Genomic DNA, 22,142 nt, shown 5'->3' on the forward strand with positions numbered 1-22,142 from the left:
TGTGTATTTGTCCAAAAGTGAAGACTAAAAGATTGTCTTCACATTGTGCTCTGGGCTCAATTTAGGGACTATTATAGTTGTTGTTGTTGTTGTTGTTGTTGTTGTTGTTGTTGTTGTTGTTGTTTGTTGTTTATTGAATTTATAATAAACTGTACCCAGTTGTACGCCCTGTACCCAGAGGTCTCAAGCGGTTCACAGAACAACTTAGAGTTGACTACATAGAGTTGCCAACTTCCTTCTGAACAGGGCTTTTGTTGGGGTTTTAAAAACAATTTTACCGCATCTCAAAATTGATCAGGGGAAAGTTTTTCCAGGCATACTTAGTTAAAAGTAAACTTCTTTTTTTAAAAAGAAAAAAGAAAAAAGAAAAAAAAGGTTGCTTTTTACTATGATTCAACCATAGTAGTGAACCATGGCAGGAGAGAACCTGGCCTAGCCACTTTGTTGAAACTCACTGAGGCCTTTCACTGAACAAGGCAGGGAGGAGGAGGGGACGGACAGCATTGCTGAGTGGGTAGCCAGTGGTAGCTGAGTGGGTAGCCAGGGCAAGGAAGTGGGAGGTAAGCAGACAGAGGAGTTGGGGCAATTAGTCACACACACACACACACACACACACACACACACACACTCCCTGATTAAAACAATTACCTCAGCTAGGCTCGTGATATCATAGCCATCTTCAAACAGCCAACACATGAAAGATGGAGCTAGCTTGTTTTCTGCTGCTCCGGAGGGTAGGACTTGAACCAATGGCTTCAAGTTACAAGAAAGGAGATTCCGACTAAACATCAGGAAGAACTTTCTGGCAGTAAGAGCTGTTCATGGACTCCCTCCAAAAGTGGCAGACTCTCTTTCATTGGAGGTTCAGAGGTTGGATGGCCATCTGTCTGGAATTCTCTAGTTGTGATTGCAGAGGGTTCAACCCTTGGTGTGTCTTCTAACTCTACAATTCTATGATTCTATAAAAGCTCTGACCCTGTTTGGGGAGAACAAGAAGAAGAGTTTGGATTTGATATCCCGCTTTATCACTACCCTAAGGAGTCTCAAAGCGACTAACAATCTCCTTTCCCTTCATCCCCCACAACAAACACTCTGTGAGGTGAGTGAGGCTGAGAGACTTCAGAGAAGTGTGACTAGCCCAAGGTCACCCAGCAGCTGCATCTGAAGGAGCGGGGAATCAAACCCTGTTCATCAGATTATGAGACTACAGCTCTTAACCACTACATCACACTGGAGTTGAGAAGACTCAAGGTCCCTCAAGCCTGGAGTCTGCCCAGCCATTGTGCCATGCTTCTGGGAATTATGGGTGGGAATTATAGGTTCTGGAACTTTCCCACATGAAGAAAAAAAGTCTGTCATTGGGAAGCCGTAGATTATTTTTGTACAGAGCCTGGTTCTTCAGCCCTCTGCTAAGTCATGAAGCTTGTTCAATGACTGTGGACCTATGACTCTCCCACAGCTTAATCTACTTCACATTGTTGTTTTGTGGATAAAATTTAGGAATGGGCCCGCTTGATGGCCCATGGGCCTGACCCAGCAAGCTCTTCTTATAGCTGGAATCCTGAACAAGAGCACACCACTTTCTCTCTTTTTTTTGGTAGGTCCCACTCATTGAATGAAAATTTGACACCTGTATTCAGAGAGTGTCAAATTTGTTTCAGCTTTATTAACAATTTCCACAAGTATATCTTGTTCCTTCTTTTCAAACCAAAGGAAACGGTCTCTGTCCCAAATAGGCCATTGATGAAGGATCTGATGTTACATGCGCAGTTCAGTACAGACGAACCATTTTCTTGCTTGCTTTCATTCCTGCCTTTAAGTGGTGATGGAGAATGATGCCCTTGCAGTAACCGTCAAGTTAACAGGTTGCTTGTCTCTTCCACGGACTGGATAAATCTGTGCAAACCTTCAAACAATTTAGTTTAATTACTTGCCAAGCCTTGCAACAAGGCATAAACCTGCATGTCGCATGTAGCATTACCAGTGGAACAAGTACTTGAATACAAGAGCTAGAATAATTTGACAGCTAATATAAAGCTCTGTAATTTATATTTAGTTATATTGAGAGGGGCTTTTTGCCCCTCCTTTCGCTTCTTTGAGCACTTCATATAAATATTTACTCAGATTCTGAGACCTTGTTTAACCCTCCAAGTACCACATTTATCTTTGATTTGATTTGATTTTTTATTTGCAGCAGAGAACCCTTTGCTTACTGTGCAGACGATTAAACAAAAGAGTGTCACCTATCAACTGTTGCATACATAAACACCAGACACCGGTAATTATGATATATTTACAGTAAAGTACAACTGGATACAGATTAAAGAAGAGACAAAAGATGTAGAGTTGCAATGATTTATTATAAACAATGTCTTTAAATTCTATTCCAGAGACAAGATGATAAGCCTGCTATGTTTAAGTGTGATCCAAATTGCTTCATAAATTATGGAACTGGGTGACATTACTACACAGCCTTCTTCTGAGTGCAAATTTAACTCTTATTCTGGGTTTAATTTTAGTTAAGACCCACCAGGCTTAGTTTCAGAACCTGTTTTCAATGTCAGGACTTATACCTGCATCATAGACATTCATAAATAATCAAGACAAGAGCACACTGAAACACGTACAAAGTGTCTTCCATTCACCATTATGATCATTAAGCTTTCTAACAACAGAGTTTATTCCCATCATACAATCTGGCTTCAAGACAGGCTTCAACTCTGGCTCTTTTCATTTTATAAATGATGCACAATTCTTACCTGTGATTCACCTTTATTAGAGATTGTGAATCAGGTATATTTTGGAGTGGACGGAAGACATTGTGTCTTTGTGTTTTGTGCTAATAATAGCATTTATATAGTGCTTAGAGAGTTCAAAGCACTGCACATTCATCAGCTCAGCAATCCTGCCTAACAACCAAGCATTATCCCCATATTACAGAATTGAGGGGAGACACTGAGTCTGAGAGAAAGTAACTTGCCTAAGGCCTGGTCTGCCCATGTAGCCAAATGAGATGGTGGTGTAATGAGGTGGTAGAATGGAGTGTACCACTTCAAATACAAATGGGGGAATCACAGTTATAAACAATGTTCCCTTGTATTATTATTTTTTTAAAAAAAATGAAAGAAACCTCTGGACATACAAAACTAGCCCTGCCAGCAGCAGGCTGGTCTACAATCTTTGTCCCTGATGCACTTTTTTGGTGGGGAGAAGGGATGCAAATGTTTGATTATTGGGGGTTTTTTAACATGGGAGAAATTTACAAAAGGTACCCCCATCCAGAGTCTGAAATGAACTTGCCCTTGAAAATAACATTGTACTTTGAGGGGGGTGAATGGAGAAACCCCAAAATGGGAGAAGGATCCAAAGTGAGGAAGACACGGCTGATGATTCAGCCATTTTTCATCGTGCTCTTCAAGTAGGTTTGCAGTCCATTTAGCTTCTTCTCCTGGTTCTTGGTCACCATGATGTGCAGGGCACTAATAGAGCCCTAATAGCCACATGCTGTAAAGAGGAAATTAGTGCAATCCCATGGGCCAAGTTCATCCAAAACACTCTCCCCAATGCAGCAATGGTTTCACTGGATGGCCTTCAGCAAGTTTCCCCATCTGCAAAATAAGAACAATAGTAACCTTTCCCATGGGGGTTGTTGTGTGGACAAGACAATGTATAAAGCAATTTTTAAACTGAGCTCTGAATGATAAAGAAGGAAATAAGACAGTCAGTAGGTTAGAAACAAACATCATGAAGGCTTGATTCTGCTTAGTCTGTCCTTGCTTAGACTTGTAGCACCAGAATAATTTTTATATACCGTATTTATTATACCCTTTATTTTATATATATATATTATAATATAGTCATAGCAACAATGTATAGAAAGCTGATTTCCCAGACTATGTGTGAATCACTTAGGAGTTTCTTAGTTCTGAAATTTCTACTTCTATCTGCATGTGGCAGAATACAATTTAACTGTTGATGTGCCGCAAAATCCCCAAGCAACCTGCCTACCTATATGCATGAAGTTCTGCCTAGGAACACTCCCAGCAAACAAAGCACCCGGGTCAATTAAGGGGTCCCTGGACCCATAACTGGACGCAAGCACTCCAAACCACTGATCAGCACCACTGATATCCAGATCAGCTGACTGGGCAGCAGATACCCAGAACAAATGTGTGGTGTTTGTAAGTCTGCCGTTAAAGGGGTCTTTACTTAGAACTGTCAGACAAAAAGAGCAACAGAAAGAAGTATTTCATTACACCCAGTGCTAAAAGTAGAACAAAATGTTGCCGTATAACACTCTCCACTAAATAGAGCACTCCTGTTTATGCCAGCCAGCCAGCCATGCCACCCTCCGAGACACAAAGCTGTTGGGAGTTCCAGCAGCCCAACTGCCCTTTCATTTTCCCCACCCCACCCTGCCTTCAGTTTTTCTTATCTAGCTGGCATTCACTGGTACCTGTGTCCACTGGGCATGCTCGGTGCTATTTGGCTCTTGGGATGCATGGGAATGTCTCTTTCTGTTTTATTTGTGGCAGGGTTCGATTAAAAAAACCAAATCTGTAAACATCAGGATGCCTTCCTCTTGTTTCTCAGCAGCCCAAACTCCATTTCCACCAGTACGTGGGCACTAATTCTGCTATTACGGCGAGTGCAGTGCAGAATGGAAGGCCACCTTTCTGAGCTGAGCATCAGATACTGTTTCCAATCCCCATGGCTCACTGGAAGAAGCAATAAAGATGGAACTATCTTCTGGGCATACACAGACTGTGTTTCCTTACCACAGTGTGTTGGCAACCTGCCCTTCCATGTGCCTTAATAATAATAATAATAATAATAATAACAATAATAATAATAATAATAATAATTTTGTATTTATACCCCGCCCATCATTCTGGGCGGCTTCCAACAAAATATTAAAATACAGCAGTCCATCAAACATTAAAAGCTTCCCTAAACAGGGCTGCCTTCAAATGTCTTCTTAAAGTCTGGTAGTTGTTGTTCTCTTTGACATCTGGTGGGAGGGCATTGATCAGAAAGCTTGGCTTCTAGACAGACTTCTGAATCAGCATCTCTCACATTAGACCAGAGTTGAGGATCCTGGCCTTCAGGACTCTACCCACATCACATGCACAACCATCCTTAGCCACAACAAACTCGCACCAGGCCACAGTCCTTGACTGTTTTCGCCTGGCAGGAATGTGTCCTTGGACTCTGATAACGCCTTTTGTCTGGAGGACAGTGAGGGGTGTGTGAGTGTGTGTAGAAACTAGCCTACTGTTTTGGAGAACATTGCAGGCCTTTCCCCCAACTCATTTTACTGCACTACATGGGAAACCAGGGTTCCAGGCTCACTTTTTCCATGGATCGCCCTGCAGCCAGAAGGAGCCACTATCAGCTTAAATCTACCAGCAAAACGATTAGATTCTTATATTGATTACCTACCCTCATGAGGCTGTTGAGAGTGTGTTGTGAGGTTTTCTTGCACAGTGCTTTACAGCATGGTACTAAGAGAGAAATAAAGATAGCACAGAAAAGCATGTGAAGCTTTTTTTTATAAAGATAAATAAATAAAAATCAAATTCATTTTTGGACAGCTTTGGTTGGAACCAGACTTAATTGTGCTTCAGGTAGACCCATTTAAATGAATAGGACAAATTAGATATGACTAAGAAGTCGTGTTGATTTTAGTGGGCCCATTCTAAGCATGAGCAAGTCTAGGTCTGGCCCCTTGCATTTATACATTTGTACAGACATTCATATTTGCTGATAAATGGGTCAGAGAGCATAGCATATACAATTGTTGATATAGGCTGGGAAACTAGAGTTTTCCCAGTAACACTTCAGAAGACCCCTTTCTTCCTTCTCCAACCAATAATAGCAGCTGCCTGTGACATCTCTGAACTCTGCTGAAAGAATATATTTGGCTTACTGACTGCTAGTATTCAGCGGCTTTCTCATGCAAGCAGCCTTACCACAACTGAAACTTCCCTACCACCATACCTTCATCTCAGGAATAATTTTCCCCCAAGTTTGAAATACATTGCTTTTCAGAAAGCACTAAACTTGCTAAAAGGACATGGCTTGCCTACCTTGCGCCCTGGCCCCTCATGCCTCAGGATATCATAAATTTTTGATACCAATAAAACAGAATTTTTGATGAGCTGCTATTTTGCATTAAAGCAACTTTACATGCAAAGATTGCATAATAGGAAGCAAAATTGAATTTTGCCTCAGAACAAGTCCTTATTATTAATTTAAGTGTTCTTATACGTCTTAGCAGCAGCTTATCATTCTATACATTTAATTCCTTTCTCGACGCTTAGCAGCGGTTTCCTTAGCTAAACAAATCTTTTAAGGGAGCACATGTACAGAGCGTGGAAACATCGCATTTCGCATGGGGGGGGAGCTTGAGAGAAGTAATGAAACTTTAAAAGGGGGAATAAAATACATTCAAAGGGCAGATCTTTCTCGCTAAAAGCTGCTCCTAACTGCTTGAGCAAAGCGATGAGAGAAAGGAGAGGGGAATCTGTGTCAGTACCTTTTGCCTTACATATGAGTTCCTCTTCTGTAATTGCAATACACTTACTCTAATTGTGGCCGTGCAAAGCAGAAACATCAGGAAATCATTGTCAAGCATGGGTTTGCTGTATATCCTTCTTCTATTCCTTCAACACTTCTGAATTGCCACTGTGCAGAGGAAAGCATGCAGCATAGAAAAGGGTTCCTCCATTCCAAGAGCACAGCTGTGCAGAAGGTTTGCTCCTGCCTTGGTCCAAGGAGCGTATCATTTATTTAAGGTGCCTTTCTAAAGGGCGAGAAAAGCAAGCACAGAAACCTTCCCTCCGCCTTATATAAAACAGCCAGCCAGTGTTGCATTCTAGAAGTCCACCTTACAGAATGTATTGGAATGGAGGCGGGGAGAGGGAGAGAGACTAATTCATGGGGGTATATAGTCAAAGGAAAAATTGTGCAGTGCAAACTTATGCATGCATGGACCATGCAGGGGGGTCAGGGGGCAACCACACACCCCCAGCAAGGAGCTCATCCCCCAATTTACCCTCCCCTGTTATAACGAACTCCTGTCATTAATATTTCCCCCCCCCAGACACTATTTGCCCATATGTGTTGCCCTTTCTGTCCCCTCCTGGAGGGGGAGGGGCGTTTCTGCTGCATCCCACTGCATGCTTATCTACTCAGTAGTAAGTTGCACTGAGTTCAGTGACACTTACACACACACAACCTAAGGCTACCCTTAACCATAAAGGGGGGGGGAGGAGCAAATGTAGTAAAAAAATAAAGGTTAAGTTTCTTCTTCCATTTATTGGCGATGGGCTGCAATTATAAACCCCCTTTTCTGAATGTGCTCCCTTACTGAATGTAGTCAAACATGGTTTTGAGCAGACATCTATATAGGATTGAACCCTTGATGTGTTTAAGGGAGGGTGTAAATCCGTCCCTTAAATATACAAAATGGACCTGAACTTTTTAAACCTTACCTGCTGTGTTTGAAACATTTACAACTGCTGCTTGCAAACCCCAGAAACTTTGCAAGCCCCTGGTTCTAAAAGGTGGGAGACAAAATTCCTGAGCTTTACAGCTCGGCTGGGATTTGGTCAACCTGACCAAAGCCTTCTTTTCGCAGTGTCACAGCTAAGCAGGAAAAAAGCAAGGTCTACGCATAAACTGCGCAGGTAATGCACAGTGCCCGTTGTCCTTGCTTTCTGGGTCTGAAGAGGGTTCTTCCGCCATGCCAAAAAGAACAAGGCGAGAAGAAGCAGGGAAAGGGCGGGGGGGGGGAGGCAGAAAAGAGCTTTCCGGCAGCTTTATCTGTCTGCTCTTGAAACTTGACACCCATCGCCCAGAAGAGCTCGGTGACCTTGCGCTGTCAATCAACCCGCGGAACCAGCTTGCTCGAGCGGCATGCGGGCGTTTCGCCAAGTTAAAATATCTTTTTTTTAAAAAAAAAATGTTTTTTAAAAATCACATTAAAACCTAAAACACAGCTGGGAGCGGTTATCTCGCAATCCCCAGCTCATCCTAATAATGTTGGCAGCCTGGCTCCTTCAAGGCTAACCAGTACTGTGCATGATCTACTGGATTGCAAAAGTTGATCAGACGGGCATCGGGGGGGGGGGAGGTTTTCCTGCGGAGTTTTTATGGTGAGCACACACACCGAAAATCGGGGGTAAGATCCGAATGAGTTGCTCAGAGTAGACCCTTTGAAATCAATGGTTGCAGTCGGTCTGCTCTGAATATGACTAACGTAAAGTCCTTTGATTTCAGTGGATCCACTCTGAGTATCAGTCATGTTGGACTAGGTTTATTTGCACACACGCATACCCATTCGTGCACCTCTAAAGCCCGTTTGCTCGGAAGTCCCACTGAATTTAATGCGGTTACTGCCAAGTAAGGCTGCGATCTTGCACACACTTCTCAGGGACTAAGTCCCATTGACTGCAACAAGATAGTTCAGTCGGTAAAAGCATGAGACTCTTAATTTTAGGGTCGTGGGTTCGAGCTCCACGTTGGGAGAAAAAAATTCCTGCATTGCAGGGAGTTAAATTAGATGACCCTCGTGGTCCCTTCCAATCATTCTATGTAAGATTTCCTTGCGTATAAAATAAATATTATGCAGACTGTAAGTGTACAAAACGATTGCAGCCATAAAGCAGGTTTTTGTGCATATGTAGAAGGCAGCCCCACTGGGTTCAATAGAAGTTACTTCCAAGGAGGAGCGCATAAACTTGCGGCCCGATCCAATTCTGGCTTGCTTGGACTTAAGTCACACTCAGTCCAGTGCGGCTCATTCACAAGTCTCTCTCTGTGTATATATATATTTGCTAAGCCCCAATTCCAAAAGTGATCTGACTTTGAGCCAGGCCTGTCTTAAATGATTCCAGTGGGATCCTCTATAGTCCCAGGCGCAAGCATCATCTGCTACACCCCCCCCCCTTCCATCGCGATCTCCCGTTGCGTTTCCTGCTCGTCTTGTTTAATTCTGGGGCAAAACCTTGTTAGTCGTTCCCTTCTCTGCCCTGCAGGGAGAGCAAACCCGGAGCAATGCAAATCTCTCTACAGCGGTTAGCAATAGCTCCAGCAAAACTGGAAGATCAAACAAAATAATCTGATTTGCACTGAAGGGGTCTCGGCAGCGGCGGCTGCACCACACCTCGAGAATGCAGGAGGAGCAGAATCAGACGCCACATTTGGAGAAGGCTGCAAATCCTGAACGGCCTTCAAACCTCCTGTACTTTTTTTTATGCATGCAGCTCTCAATGACAATATCTTAAAAGAAAAAGAAAAGGTCACAGGCAAATTGGATTAGGGACAATCAAGCTTTGCTAGGGTGAAGGGAGGAATCTCGGACCATGATGCAAATGAATGAAACTAAGTGACAACTGTTGGTGGGATTCGAACTCGAGTCAGTGGAAGACACGTGTTCGTTGCAAAACGGTAGTGAAATCAAGCGCCTTAAGAAAGAGGTGGGGCATCAGTATGTGCGTGGCTGTATTTCTGCCAGGAACTATATACCCCAACCCCACCTCGGGATGGGGGAAGGTTGCACTGACTCCGGGATCGGGTCCTGTAATGCTTCCTGTGTGCAGCCTGAGCCACATGCATGTTTACTCAAGAGTAACACTCCACTGAGATCTACAGGGCTTAGTTCCTAATGTGGAATAGTTTGGCTATATTTCGTCTCCAAAGGCGACGTGAAAGACGAGGGGAGCTGATCCAGATTCCCAGTTACGTAGCCCGGTCATATGTGCTCTTACTCAGAGATAGTACCCGCTGATGTCCTCCTAAGCAAAGCGCGCATAGGCTAGCAGCCCTGGGAAATCAGGATAAACGCTTAAAATGAGTAGGACTTACTTCTGAGTAAAAGGATTGGGGCTGTAAGACCGCCATCCTGTGCACCCTTACTTGGGAGCTGGCTCCATTGAAAACAGCAGGACATACTTCCTAGTAAACAAACACGTTTACTAGGGCTTGTCTTCCACTGCATAGTCATGCATTTGTAGATGCAATAGGCTAATACAACACAAGCCTTTGCATCGCTCATTGCTCCTCACACCTCGGACTAGAGGAAAATTTGCTTTCTTTGGCCCCAGTTTCTGATATATAAAAGGAGAACAGTAATAACCATGATTGCTCTTTTCCCTGCGCAAAGAAGGCTTCTGTAAAAACAGCAAAATATGGCTTGCCTGTTGGCCATATCAGGGCGGCAGCATTTAATCTCTACACCGAGAAGGGGTGTGTGTGTGTGTGTGTGTGTGTGTGTGTGTGTGTGTGTGTGTGTGTCTTTCGTAGATTGAAGCCTGCGTGGAAGTTACATATGCTGCTCAGCGAAACTTGATCCTTACTATTAATCCCCAGAAAGGCTTGGCTACGGTTAGTGGCGGAACTCTGCACATGGGCCAAGGCTCGCTCTCGCTCTTCGTATGTGTTATTGTTCAATTGCAGCGTTGGAGCAGGTCTGACGCTGCATACAGGATAAGAGCTTGGATGAGGCTTTATCCCCCTTTAATTTATGGGTCCTAAATCGTAACTCCAGACCATTATACAATGCGTCTCCTACAGAATGTTTGGGACATTCTATTCCGCGTTCTGTGGACTGGTGACGTTGCCTTCTTGGATGTAGGAGAAGAGCTATAGGGGACGGCCGTGGCTCATTGGTAGAGCATCTGCTTTGCATGCAGAAGGTGCTAGGTTCAGTCCCCGGCATCTCCAGATAAGACTGTGAGGAGGCCCGTGTCTGAAACCCTGGAGAGCTGCTGCCGGTCAGGGTAGAGACCAGTGGTCTGACATCCTATGTTCCTACATCAGTTCTTCAAAATAAAGATTCTGGAGGGACTAGTAGATCTCCTCCTCTCAGAGGTCCCCTTTCAGGTTGCAAGGGGCGGAAGAGAGAAACAAAATTCATAGCAAAGTTCCTTGATCTTCCCTTGGGGAAGGTTACTTTAGTTTGCCGCATAAGAATAACCGGGGAGCAAGTGCTCTTGAGATATCACCACTAGGCGTGATCTGAAACAAAGGAGGGGGTGACTGAGCCCTTCACTTCCCTCCCACCCCCTACCGCATGGCGCCCCTTGCATCTTACTTTCCCTGGCCAACGCTTCCCTGTCTACTCCACTTTCTTCCTCTCTGCACAACACTTCCTATTTTTGTTGTCAATCAATAGCCAAGAGGAAATGAACGCGCGCGTGGGTCAAGCTGCGCAGGGAACAGGGGGCTAAGAAGTCCGCAAGGAGAGATCTGATGCCTCGGACCGAGAGTTCATCGAGATCAGCAGCCCGTCTAAGGTGGAAGCAAGCTGCTTGGAAATATTGGCGGAGGTTTTGTGTGTGAGGCTAACAAGCTAATGGGAATCGTCCCCGAGGCTTATGTTCAGATTGCGTATTCCTGCCGTGCGTTCCCGAGCTTGTGCAAAAAGCGCCTTCCCATCAGTCCTCAGTTACCATCTCTAGCTTCCATCACATGCGTGGAGTTTCAGCAGTGGGTGTTGAAAGCTTGAGCTTAATCCGGAACGTATCGTAGTTGTTTGGTTTTTAATAATATAAAAGCAAGCACTGGGCCCAAGGGCAGCCCTTGTGTGGGTGGGTGTGCATACATTCTCTCTCTCTCTCTCTCTCCCTCCCTCCCTCCCTCTCTCTCTCTCTCTCTCTCTCACACACACACAGAGAGAGAATTGCGCTTTCCTCTTTCCAGCTGATGCTTGTGTCAACTGTTCTTCTGAACTGAGAACCTATCGAGACATACTGAAAGAAAATACTGTATACCGGAATGCCCTTAGGCCAGTCTGAGAGGGAAATAGAAAGAGAAAGGGAGAGAAAGGGAGAGAGAGAATAAATTGTGGAGAAGGCGAAATGGCTGAGTGAAAAGACGGTGGACAACCCAGCTAGAGACTCCAGGCCAGGCAACGAGAGAAAAGGCCGAACTTCTCCCGATGCAGGAAATCTGTGATTATTTTTTTTCTATAGGGGGCGAGAAGAGGCGGCCTGCAGTTTTGCTCTGCTAGTGAATTCATCTGCTTCTATTCTGTGCAGAGGAAAATCACACACAAGGAAAATCGGGTGCGGTGGGGGGAAGAGAGAAACCTCAGATAGGATAACACCTCCCTTTCAAGCCACCCTAGTTTTATTCAACTATATCTTTCCCACCCTAATCGTGTCTGTATTCCGAGTTGTGAGCCTGTCTGTCTGTACACAGCGGCGTCTGCCTATCTTGTGTCAGCTACAGCTGTCTATTTGAGTCTGTATGTCTCTTCCCATGCCATAGCTGCGCCACTAGAAACCTTAGGCTGCCATTTGGCATACATACATCCCGCGCAAACCTCACCATGCCTACTCAGGGAAGCAAGCCCGGTTGAATTCAGTGGCCTTGCTTAATAGCGCGTCAGCCCCATTAGATAAGGTAGGGCTTACGTCTGAGTTAAACATGCCCAGGTTGGGGGCTGCATCTTATCTATTGCATCCGGTCCCTGTGATCAGACATCCATTCTACTAGTGCGCTCTCTTCCCCATCACCACCCCATCTCTCTGCAATTACTTCTGGTGCACTTTCTATCCAGTAACACAAACACACGCAAGCATTTCACATTCGCTGCGTTGGGTTTCCTTCTTTCCTGCTAAAGCTACCAGGTCGTCTCCATAAAATGCGAATGTTTAAATTCCTTTTTAAGGGTCACTTCCCCAATTTCTACAAGTGTTCATGGTGTGTTTGTATGTGATTTTATAGCAACAAAGCTTGTGAAATTTGTAGAGCAGCTGGGGGGGGGGGAAATCCTCCTCCGTCCTTTTCAGCATAAAGTTTCACTTCCCCTCTGATCTCAAAACAGCCTTGTTGTTTTGAGAATGTGCGCCTCGCTTCAATTCTATGCATGCTTACTCCGAAGTAAGCCTTATTCTCGAGCAATGGTGCATAGAGTTGCAGTCGGGGTATGTGTGTGTGCGCGCGCGCGCGCACGTTTAGCCTCCTCAACGTAAACGGGGGGGGGGGGATAGAGAGAGAGAGAGAGAGAGAGAGAGAGAGAGAGAGAGAGAGAGAGAGAGAGTCAGTCGCTGTTTTGCGTACATCAACGTGTCCTGATAGCTTTGGAACCTCAAGGTTTGTAGCCTGAGAAACTCGCCCTCTGTCCCATTTGCGGAGGTCGGAGTTATACTGTAACTGAATCTCTGCAAGATGTGCCTGCTTTCTCCCGGTTCCGTTTGTCAGCAAGTAGACAACTTGCGCCCACTGCCACAGGCCCAAAACTGAGTGCCCCTCAAAAAAAGAAAGAAAGAAAGAAAGAAAGGGGGGGGAAACACCACCAAAAGCAAAGCGATCTTAGCAGGACTGTGCCTTAGTGCCACGCACTTTGCATGCGAGAGATCCCAGGTGATCCCAGGATCACTAAACCTGATCTAGATGGACCAGTGATCTGGCTTGGCATATAATGCGGCTGCCCATGTTCCTAGCCCTCCTACAGTTAGGCAATTCAAAGACTCTGACTTTAACGTCCTTGAGCCAGCCTTCCTTCTTAGATGGTATAATAATGACTTCGCGCTACCTTAGGAGGTCCTCCTGCTCGTTCTCCCGAGCGGGACCCTTGACTTCTGCTCAAAAGTCCTACCCCCTCGGCACCACTCATTTTTTTTAATCCCACAAGCCTAACTAGAGGAGGTTGATACTTTGATTTTTATCAATTGTTAAAAGTCCGCTAAATTCACATTTATTAAGAGCGCCGAGTGCTGCTGCCAGGACACTTCCTACAGCAGCGGACCTCTGCCCTTGAACCTTCCCACTGACACAGTTATTTGATGGGAATCCGGGCGCCTCAAAAGGAACCTCCTTGTACTTCTCTGAGGCCTGTTTTCCTGGAGGGGGAAAAATTGTTGCTCAATTAGCTGCAGTGATTTATTCCGTGCATGCATGAGAGAACATTAATATGCGATGGCAGTTCCCACGAACAATATTCCGCTCAGGCCTTCCGACAGGCCGAGCGTGCCTCCCTTGGCAAGTGGGGAGGGGGAGAAAAATGAAGCCCTCGCTAGCCCCCTCCTCCATGCTGCTCCTGCGGGCTGGCAGCGGCTCTTCTCCGCCTTCTCTAGCAGCCAGTGCGGGGTTGGGATTTTTCTTACGAATACTGACAACCCTCGCTGCCTGGTGGGGATGATCGACCCTCAGGCAAAGCTTCGCATTTGTCTTCCGCTTGCAAGTGCGGTCGTTGTGGGAGTCTCCTCCTCACAGATTTAACTGATCCCCGACCCCCTTCTCTCACGCACGCCTTATTATAATGATCCCTCACCCCATCTCGGCCTTTCTTCCAAGAGTCTTTCCCAGTGTGAGTTCTGAAAAGAAGTGGAAAGTTGTTTAAAAACCAAACCACACACACACACACAGTTCCCTACCTGCACAACTTGCCCGTCATTTGAGAGCAGAAGGCCTAGACCCGAAAGCTTTTGCCATCCGGATCCTACGTACGTTCTCTTGGAAGTGTATTGCAAGTTTCCTGGTTCTCTGTCTCACGCTGGTCAAGGGAACTGACTCCCTAGTCAGCCTGCTGAGGCTTGCAAGCCCGACGGCGCGTACCAGGAAGCCAGGCCCAGCTCAACTCAGCGAGGCTTCGCTTCTGAGTTACAGACTGGTTTTGTTTTTTTCATCGTGTTCCCCAAAAACCCACAGAGCATACCTCCGCGTAAATGGCCGCCCCTTTCTTCCTACACTTTCCATGGAAGTAAGGTGAAAGGTTCGGCTCACCTCGAGCGTACCCAAATCGGTTCAAATTAAATTCTTTATGGTTGGGTTTTTGTTTTTGAAAAAGTTTACACTCTTGCGCTGATTCTGAGCGTGGGGCGACTCAGCTGTTTGTATCAGGAAGGAGGGGGCATCGACCGCCGCAGCCGCTGGCTTTTCTTCTAGTCACCTCCACCATCAGCCTAAACTTAGTGAATTAACAGAAGAGGAGTGAAAGCATGAATCAGCTGCGGTGGCGAGTGGCGGAGGCGAAGATCACCTCTTGGGAACCGAGGGACGGGCCTGTGGGAGGCAGGTGAAGCTGGCTAGATCATGAAATGCACAAATCTGACTTTGACTTGTGGGGCAATGAGGACGCAGCGAAGGACGGTTCAAATCCGGGGGGGGGGTGCTTCCAAGGGGTAGCCCCCCGGGGCTCTCTGAGTCAGCGTTGCTCCGCTAGGCGCTTTCTGTTTCACGAATGGTTTTGCCTGGGAGGGAGGGGGGCGTGCGGGTTGTTGAATAAATAATAATAAATAATAATAACAACAACAAAGAGGTTCTCCCCCCCCCCATTCCTCCCCGGGGAACCGGAATGGCGCTCTGTATATACACACAGATAAACAAGGCCCATCTCGTACGTTTTCTTAAGCTCTTGGGCCTGTGTTTCAGCACGATCGCCGCAGGTCCCTTTCCCACACCTGAGAGACACCCCCCCCCTCCCCGCAAGCCTGATGTGATGAAGCTTGCAAGCCTTTCCTTCACCACCCCTCGGAGCTGCCTTGCTGTCAGGCCCGAGCATTTCAGTTCAGACTCGGTTCAGCCTCTCTTAGGTGTGAAACTGGAGATGTGTGGAAGCTAGCTGTGTGTGTGTGTGTGTGTGTGTGTGTGTGTGTGTGTGTTGGCGCTTAACCCTTTCGACGTTTTGTGTCATTGGACAGAGGGGGGTAGTGTGTGTGTGTGTGTGTAGGGGCAGTAAGACAGGCCTAAGGGTTTCAGTCCAATTGAAAAAAGCAACTATTTTCAGCCGCATGGAGTGTTTGGGGCTCTTTGATCTGTTTGCCTGTGCTGTTTCCAAAGAGTGAAAAGTTCCCGATCCCTGGGTGGCTTGAGACCAGGGGGATTTACTGCTGAGCTCAGGCCAAAGTTCCATCGAGGCCTGTCCATTTTACAGAAGGGGACGTGGTCTTGGCATCTTTCCCTCTCCCCCCCCCCCCGCCCTTAATGCTGTGGACCCTTCATTTAAGGACGCTGAAAGGTTGGACTAAAGCAAGCCAGAAAGCTTCCATGTTCTATCCTGAGCCGGAACACTTTTTCCATGGAAGCTCTCATTAAAATCAAAGATGCTCCCTTCCAAGTTAAATGCTTTTAGAATAAGAAATGAGAGTTTCGGTTCCAGACAAACTAGAATATTATGAAGACTAAAGCACACCTTGGTGCAACTGATATTGCTGAAATCATCGTTTGACCTCAACTTGATCTATCATATTCAGGTTAAAGCACAGTGATATATATATGCTGCCTCTGAAATTAAGTGTCTGGGACTAAGGCTACCATCTTAGGGCATTTATGTGGAAGAGATCCCCTTTTAACACATTAAAACTTACTTCCGAGAAAATCATCTTTTCTCAGACTGCAGGATGTTATTGTTAGGTTTTTTTAAAGAAGAATTTTGATAATGGATCGGGCTGGAAGTACAGAGTTCTAGCAGTCCCCTGATTTGGTGAATCTGGACCCAAATAATAATAACAGTCACAAATGTCTTGTTCCCCCAAGTAGGGAGAGAATTCAACCCCCAAGTAGTGAGAGATGTACCCCCTCCAAAGAAAATGCCATTTCAATGATATTAGTAAGCAAAAATATGAAACAATTTAATAAACAAACAAAAACCAGAAACCAGTCTGAATAAAACTACAATAAGACCAAGAGGTGTTTTTTTTAATATTTTTCATATCATAAGCAGGATTTTAAATTGATCCCTTCAGAACGTTTACATGAAATAAAAACAATATTTTTTCTCTCTCTGCTGCTGCAATGTTGCGACTTCAACACAGTTGAATCCGTAAAAACCCAAAAAGCTCAGAGGGGTATTTTTTTTTCTGATGCATGACTATTAATATCCACAATATTTAGGCAAGCACCATGCTCTTCATTTTTCACGATTCTTGGTATTACTGTTAATTTATAAACTAATACAAACTTAAAATGCATCCGGCCAGCAGTGCCAGCAAACCCTAAAAGAAAACTAAAAAATAAAGGTTTTCATTTTGGTATTTTTGTCAGTGCAACATAAAATCCTTTTACTGACCTGCAGGAGGAAGAAAAAAAACACCAGAAGAAGAAAAAAGTAATAAACACACCCATAAGACTCCAGATTATTAACTACAGTATTAGCATTTGCGAAGAAATTTGGCTAAACTCTCACTGGCTGCATGAAGAAGCAGATTAAATATTGCAAAAAGAATATACTTGAAAAAGCGAAGTGTCTGCCTCCAAAACAATATTTTTTAAAAAAATAAAAGAGGTGTGGTTTTTTTTAATGCATTCAGAATCTATTCCTACTCTTACACTGATTAACTTAACTCCAATCAGAGCGCGAGCACGTGAGTTGCGCGGGACGCAGCCACTGAAACTGACTCGCATCTCTCAGCGTTAAGAAGTGAAGCGGCCAATTGTTGCTAGGGGCTTGCGAGGGCGGGGAGAAGTAATCGCCAAGTTGTAAAATCTCTTACTTTTCCTGAGTGTCTGATAAATTCAGGTAGCCCAAACGGAAGATTACCGGGGACTGCGGTGAAGACCCAGCACGGGATCCAAGCGTTGTCACACATTAATAACATTCTGCCTGGGCTACTTGGTTTTCCTTTTCGGTCTCTGAAGGACACACCACGACACATACTTGGAAGTAAAGTCCAATTTAATTCAAACTTGGCCCTTTCTAACCGCACAGATCGGGAGGTCAACTCCGCTGATTTCGGAAGAGTTAACTTCTAGAGTATATTTAATATCATTGGGGTGGAGGTTAGGCTTGTCATTTTCTCTGCCCCAACAAAAACCAAAATGAAAACTATAAGCATTTTTTTAAAGTTACAGCTTTTCAAAGTGCACCAAATATACAAAGTTGCTTTCTGAATGCAAAATGCCCAGAATTTCTCTTTTCTCTCTCGTGTGTGTGTGTAAATTTATTATTTCCCTAAAGAACGACCAAAACCATCAAAAGCCAGCCTGCTGAAATGTTATTGTGATTTGCCCCCTGCGCCGGTTGATATGGCTGATATATATTTACAAGCTAACAGGGGGCCCAATCCACCAAGAGCAGCCCTGTTCATTCCAAAGGGACATGCCCAGGAGAAGTTCCTGGTGGAATGAGCCCAGATTTATTTATTTTTAAAAGAAATATAGAGAAACAGTTGCATGAGCAGTTAAAAAAGAGGGCTTTATATATATACTCGTGACATTTCCTCACTCATTGAAAAGAAAAGGGGAAAAAAAAAACCGAACAGGAACAGAAGAAGAAGATATGATTGATGATCAACAACATGCGAAAAGTTTAAACAAGAAAAATGGTACAAAATAGAAGTTACCATACATGTCCAGCATGCAGGATTAATATTTTTAATGCAGATTTTTTCCGTATTTTTATCCCCTATATAATCAAGCAGGCAATAAAACCGAGGAGTTTTCATTTTCTTTCCTCTCCCTCCCTCTCTCTCGCATGGCAACGTCCCATCTGAATTCTGTCACTTTCTCATAGGCAGGCAATATATGAGGAGTCTGCATATATTGTCCTCTCCTCTTTTTCCAGGTAAATTGGGTATTTTCCTCCCTTCTCTCTTGTTTTCTTCCTTCCGTTTATAAAACAACCACCACTCCAAAGCAGGTAATTCTAGATGGCTTGTCCAGTGCCCATCGTTTTGCTTTGCAAAGTCCAGGTTAAAGTTCTACAAGCAAGCAACCGATTCGTATAAAACATTGTGTGTGTGTGTGTGTGTGTGTTTAAAACAGTCCTTTTCTCTCCCCATCCCACCCCCTCCGCCCCATCTCTCTCTCTCTCTCTGTCTGTCTCTTTCTCTCTCTTTCTTCTACACATCTCTGTCTCTCTCTGGCCAATTAAGATGAAAAAGTTGCGACCCTTCCCCTCCCGCTTGGATCTTCGCAGCTCATCTAGAGGAAGACAAGGATCTGCAAAGATTAGCAGAGTCACGGATTACACAGGCCAACGCGTCACCCCCTTCCCAGGCCCCTCGGTTGCTCTTCTGACTCTCAGCTCAAGAGGGTAGGATGGATGGAGATGTCAGAGGATGGGAGAGGGGGGAACGACAACTGGGGAGCGGTTGGGGGAGGGTAGGGGGAGAAACATATCTCGGTTGGCTGGTGGGGTTTTTTGTTTTTTTTAAGGACTCACATGAAGAACTCGGGAGAAGACGGGTTGTCACTGGTGGATCCGGCCTCTCGAAAGCCATTGCTGGCCAGTTTCTCGCACTTGAGCTTGTAGGCGTCTCTTTCTCTGGCCAGCCGGTTGACCTCTTGCTTGAGCTGTTCCACCTGTTGGATGAGCTGGGTCTTCTCGTTCTCCAGGTGATGCTTCTGCTGGACCCGCTTGTACCTGCAAGACTGGGCATAGCCTCTGTTCTTCAAGGTCCTCCTCTTCTGCTTGAGGCGGATCACCTCGTCCTTGGTGAAGCCCCTCAGGTGCCGGTTGAGCTCCCGCACGGACATGGACACCAGCTGGTCGTCGGAGAACCGGTCTTCCACACTGCTGGAGGACGAGGAGGACGAAGACGAGGACGATGGGTGAGGCTGGTGAGTGTTCTGGAGCTGCTGGGAGGAGCTGGAGGCGTTGGAAGGGGTGGGCGACGCCTGGTGATGGTGAGGGTGGTGGTGGTGGTGATGGTGAGGGTGCCCGTTGCCCGACAGGTCTTCGTGGGGGACCCCGGTGTACTGGTGATGGTGATGCTGGTGGTGATGGTGGTGGTGGTGAGCGGCAGCGGCCCGGAAGCTCTCGAAGCCCTGGAGCTGCTGGGGCACCTGGTGGGACCCGATGAGGGCTTCCACCGCGTCCTCCGGGGTGAGGTTGAGCGTCTCGGGGTTCATCTGCTGGTAGCTGTTGGCCATCCAGTAGAGGTCCTCCAGGTGCGTCTTCTGCTCGGTGGGGCTGAAGCTGGGCGACGACGGCACCGAGCTGCAGGGGGTGCTGATCGGGGTGGAGGACACCGAGCCGGCGGGCTGCAGGCGCGTGCAGTGGCGGCCCGAGCGATCGGCTCGGCCCAGGGGCTCCTTCTTCACGTCGAATTTCATCAGGTCGAAGTCATTGACGTACTCCATGGCCAGGGGGCTGGTGGGCAGTTCGGGGCCGATGCTCAGCTCGCCAGCCATCGCGCTGGGCTCCGCGGGGGGATGAGCCTCCTCTCCCGCCGGAGAGAGGAGAGGGGACCACGACGGCGACGACGAGGAGGAGGACGGATCTCACCGCCTCGTCGGCTCACTCCACGCTCCAACCCTCCGCGCTGCCAGCCAGCCCGGAAGAAACTTTCTCCGCCGCTTCGCCTCAGCCAAGCCAAGTCCCGGAGACAGCCAGAGTCGGAGAGAGACACACTCACTCTCTCTCCCTCGAGGGGCCGCGGCTCTTCGTTCTCCTTCGCCCTAACGGTGCCGGCGATGCAATGCAAGGAGAGAGAGAGCTGTCAGTTCCTCCTGCTTGCCAGAAACCCGCTGGCAAAAAAAAAAAAAAAAAAAAGGAGCAGATTTTTTTTGGAAAAGGAAGAATGCAGGGGGGAGGAAAATCCTTCGGAGCTGTTCGTACGTGCGCGCGCGTTGCTTCTCCTCGCAGGGAGAGACGGGGGGGAACGAGCGATCTGCAAGGATTAAGATTCAGTCTCTGGTTTGTAAGTCCGGCTTCCCTTCGCGACCTGGAGCAACTTTTCGCTCGCTTTGCTGCTCAGCAGAGAAGGGCGGCTGGTTGCAGTTGCTGCTTTTTGTGTGCAGAGTTGCGATCGCGCTGGGAAATGGGAGGGAGGCGGGGAAGGAGAGAGTGCAGCAGCAGGAGGAGGAGGAGGAAGAGGAGGGGAAAGGGAAAAAAAGAACAGCACCCTCTCTCTCTCTCTCTCTCTCTCTTTCTCTCTCTCTCTCACACGCGCGCAGCCCACTCCTCGGCAAGCTGCGCTCGGCTCGCGGCCGCTGCCTCCAGCGCCGATTGAACAGCTGTGATTCGGCGCGCCTTCGCTCTTCTCTACTTATATGCGCGAGGGGCGGGGCCGGCGGGGGCGCGCCGACCAACCGCGGCCCGGGCGCGGAGTTCCTGGGGTAGCCGGGGGGCGGGGCCCGCGCTCCCAAGCCCGGCTGACAGCTCGCAGCCAGTCAGCTGACTCGCAGCTGGAGAAGCAGCTCGCCCAGCCCAGCTCCCGGCCGGGCTTGTTGCGGGGGGGGGGGGGGGGGGGGCTTTCATGTTTTCATCTCGCCACCAGGTTCTTCTTCCCGCGCCTGTCTATGGCTATGCGAGTCACCCTCCCCTGCACACACCTTTATTAATTATCCTTAATTAATAAATCCCCCACCAGCCCGTCACACAGACACACACCGTCCCATTATAGGAAAGGGAGCAAAAAAAGAATTGCTTCGCGGGGGAGGGGGAATAAGGGAAAGTGCCAATAAAGGACTGTAACCCCCCCCCCCCCGTTTTTATGGTGCCTGAGAAGGAGATGGGGTTTATTGCACAGGGAAGAGAGGCAAAGCCCGGGTGAGGTGTGTGCACGTGCATGCATATTGCAGGATGGGAAGGAAGGGGGTTGTAGACTTGTTTTGCACGGCCTTTATTATATGGAGCTGGGGAGCGAGATCCCAAGTTAGAAATCATTTTTAAAAAGAGCATCCTAGCAGTGGTGGATGAGTTCAACAGGACGGGTGGGCAGGGAGGAACTAGACCTCTCCATTTCACTCCTGGGGCAGGCCTGTGATTTCCTCTACTCCGCGAGTGACTGCATGCAAAGATCACATTTTGCAAGATTTCTTCTTTCTTTCTTTTTTTGGACCACTGTTTTTGTTTGAACATTTTGTAACGATTAAGGGAGATTAAGGTGCTCGCTCGCTCGCTCTTATTTCTCTTTTCAGCAGCTCTGCCCCAAACAGGCATAAAGCGCGACCCCAAGTGGTCACATGGAGTATAGCATCCATCTGTAAAGGAGAGGGGGAAATGATCAGAGCAGGAGGCGAAATTGACGGAAGCATCTATGGATGAGGAATAGAAACGGCAGGGGCAACCCAAGCGAAATCTGTATCGGGAGGACCTCGACTTCCTACACGGGCACGGCGTTTTAAATCCAAGTGATCCTTTTCCACCAGGGACTGTTGGGTTATTTCTTCACCCACTTCTCACAGAAAGGGTATTTCACACCCACCCACCCCTCTGATTGATCAAATGTTCTATGACCTCTGAT

General features: G+C 46.8%; 1 protein-coding gene across 1 annotated transcript; it reads right to left on the bottom strand.

Annotated features, from left to right (window-relative positions):
- Positions 1 to 2,341: 2,341 nt before the first annotated feature.
- On the bottom strand, positions 2,342 to 20,932 carry MAFB (MAF bZIP transcription factor B). Its single transcript, XM_028734996.2, has 3 exons — positions 19,115 to 20,932; positions 5,443 to 5,504; positions 2,342 to 3,608 (listed from the first exon to the last, which is right to left on the bottom strand). The coding sequence occupies exons 1-2, from the start codon at positions 20,083 to 20,085 to the stop codon at positions 5,492 to 5,494; spliced, it is 984 nt and encodes a 327-aa protein (XP_028590829.2). The 5' UTR covers positions 20,086 to 20,932; the 3' UTR covers positions 2,342 to 3,608; positions 5,443 to 5,491.
- Between the last annotated feature and the right edge of the window lie 1,210 nt (positions 20,933 to 22,142).

The sequence above is a fragment of the Podarcis muralis genome, chromosome 5 (assembly GCF_964188315.1).
Source record: "Podarcis muralis chromosome 5, rPodMur119.hap1.1, whole genome shotgun sequence".
Taxonomy (NCBI): Eukaryota; Metazoa; Chordata; class Lepidosauria; order Squamata; family Lacertidae; genus Podarcis; species Podarcis muralis.

What these genes read in the sequence shown, in the direction of transcription:
- MAFB (XM_028734996.2), bottom strand. Translation starts at nt 20,085, where the DNA reads ATGGCTGGCGAGCTGAGCATCGGCCCCGAACTGCCCACCAGCCCCCTG.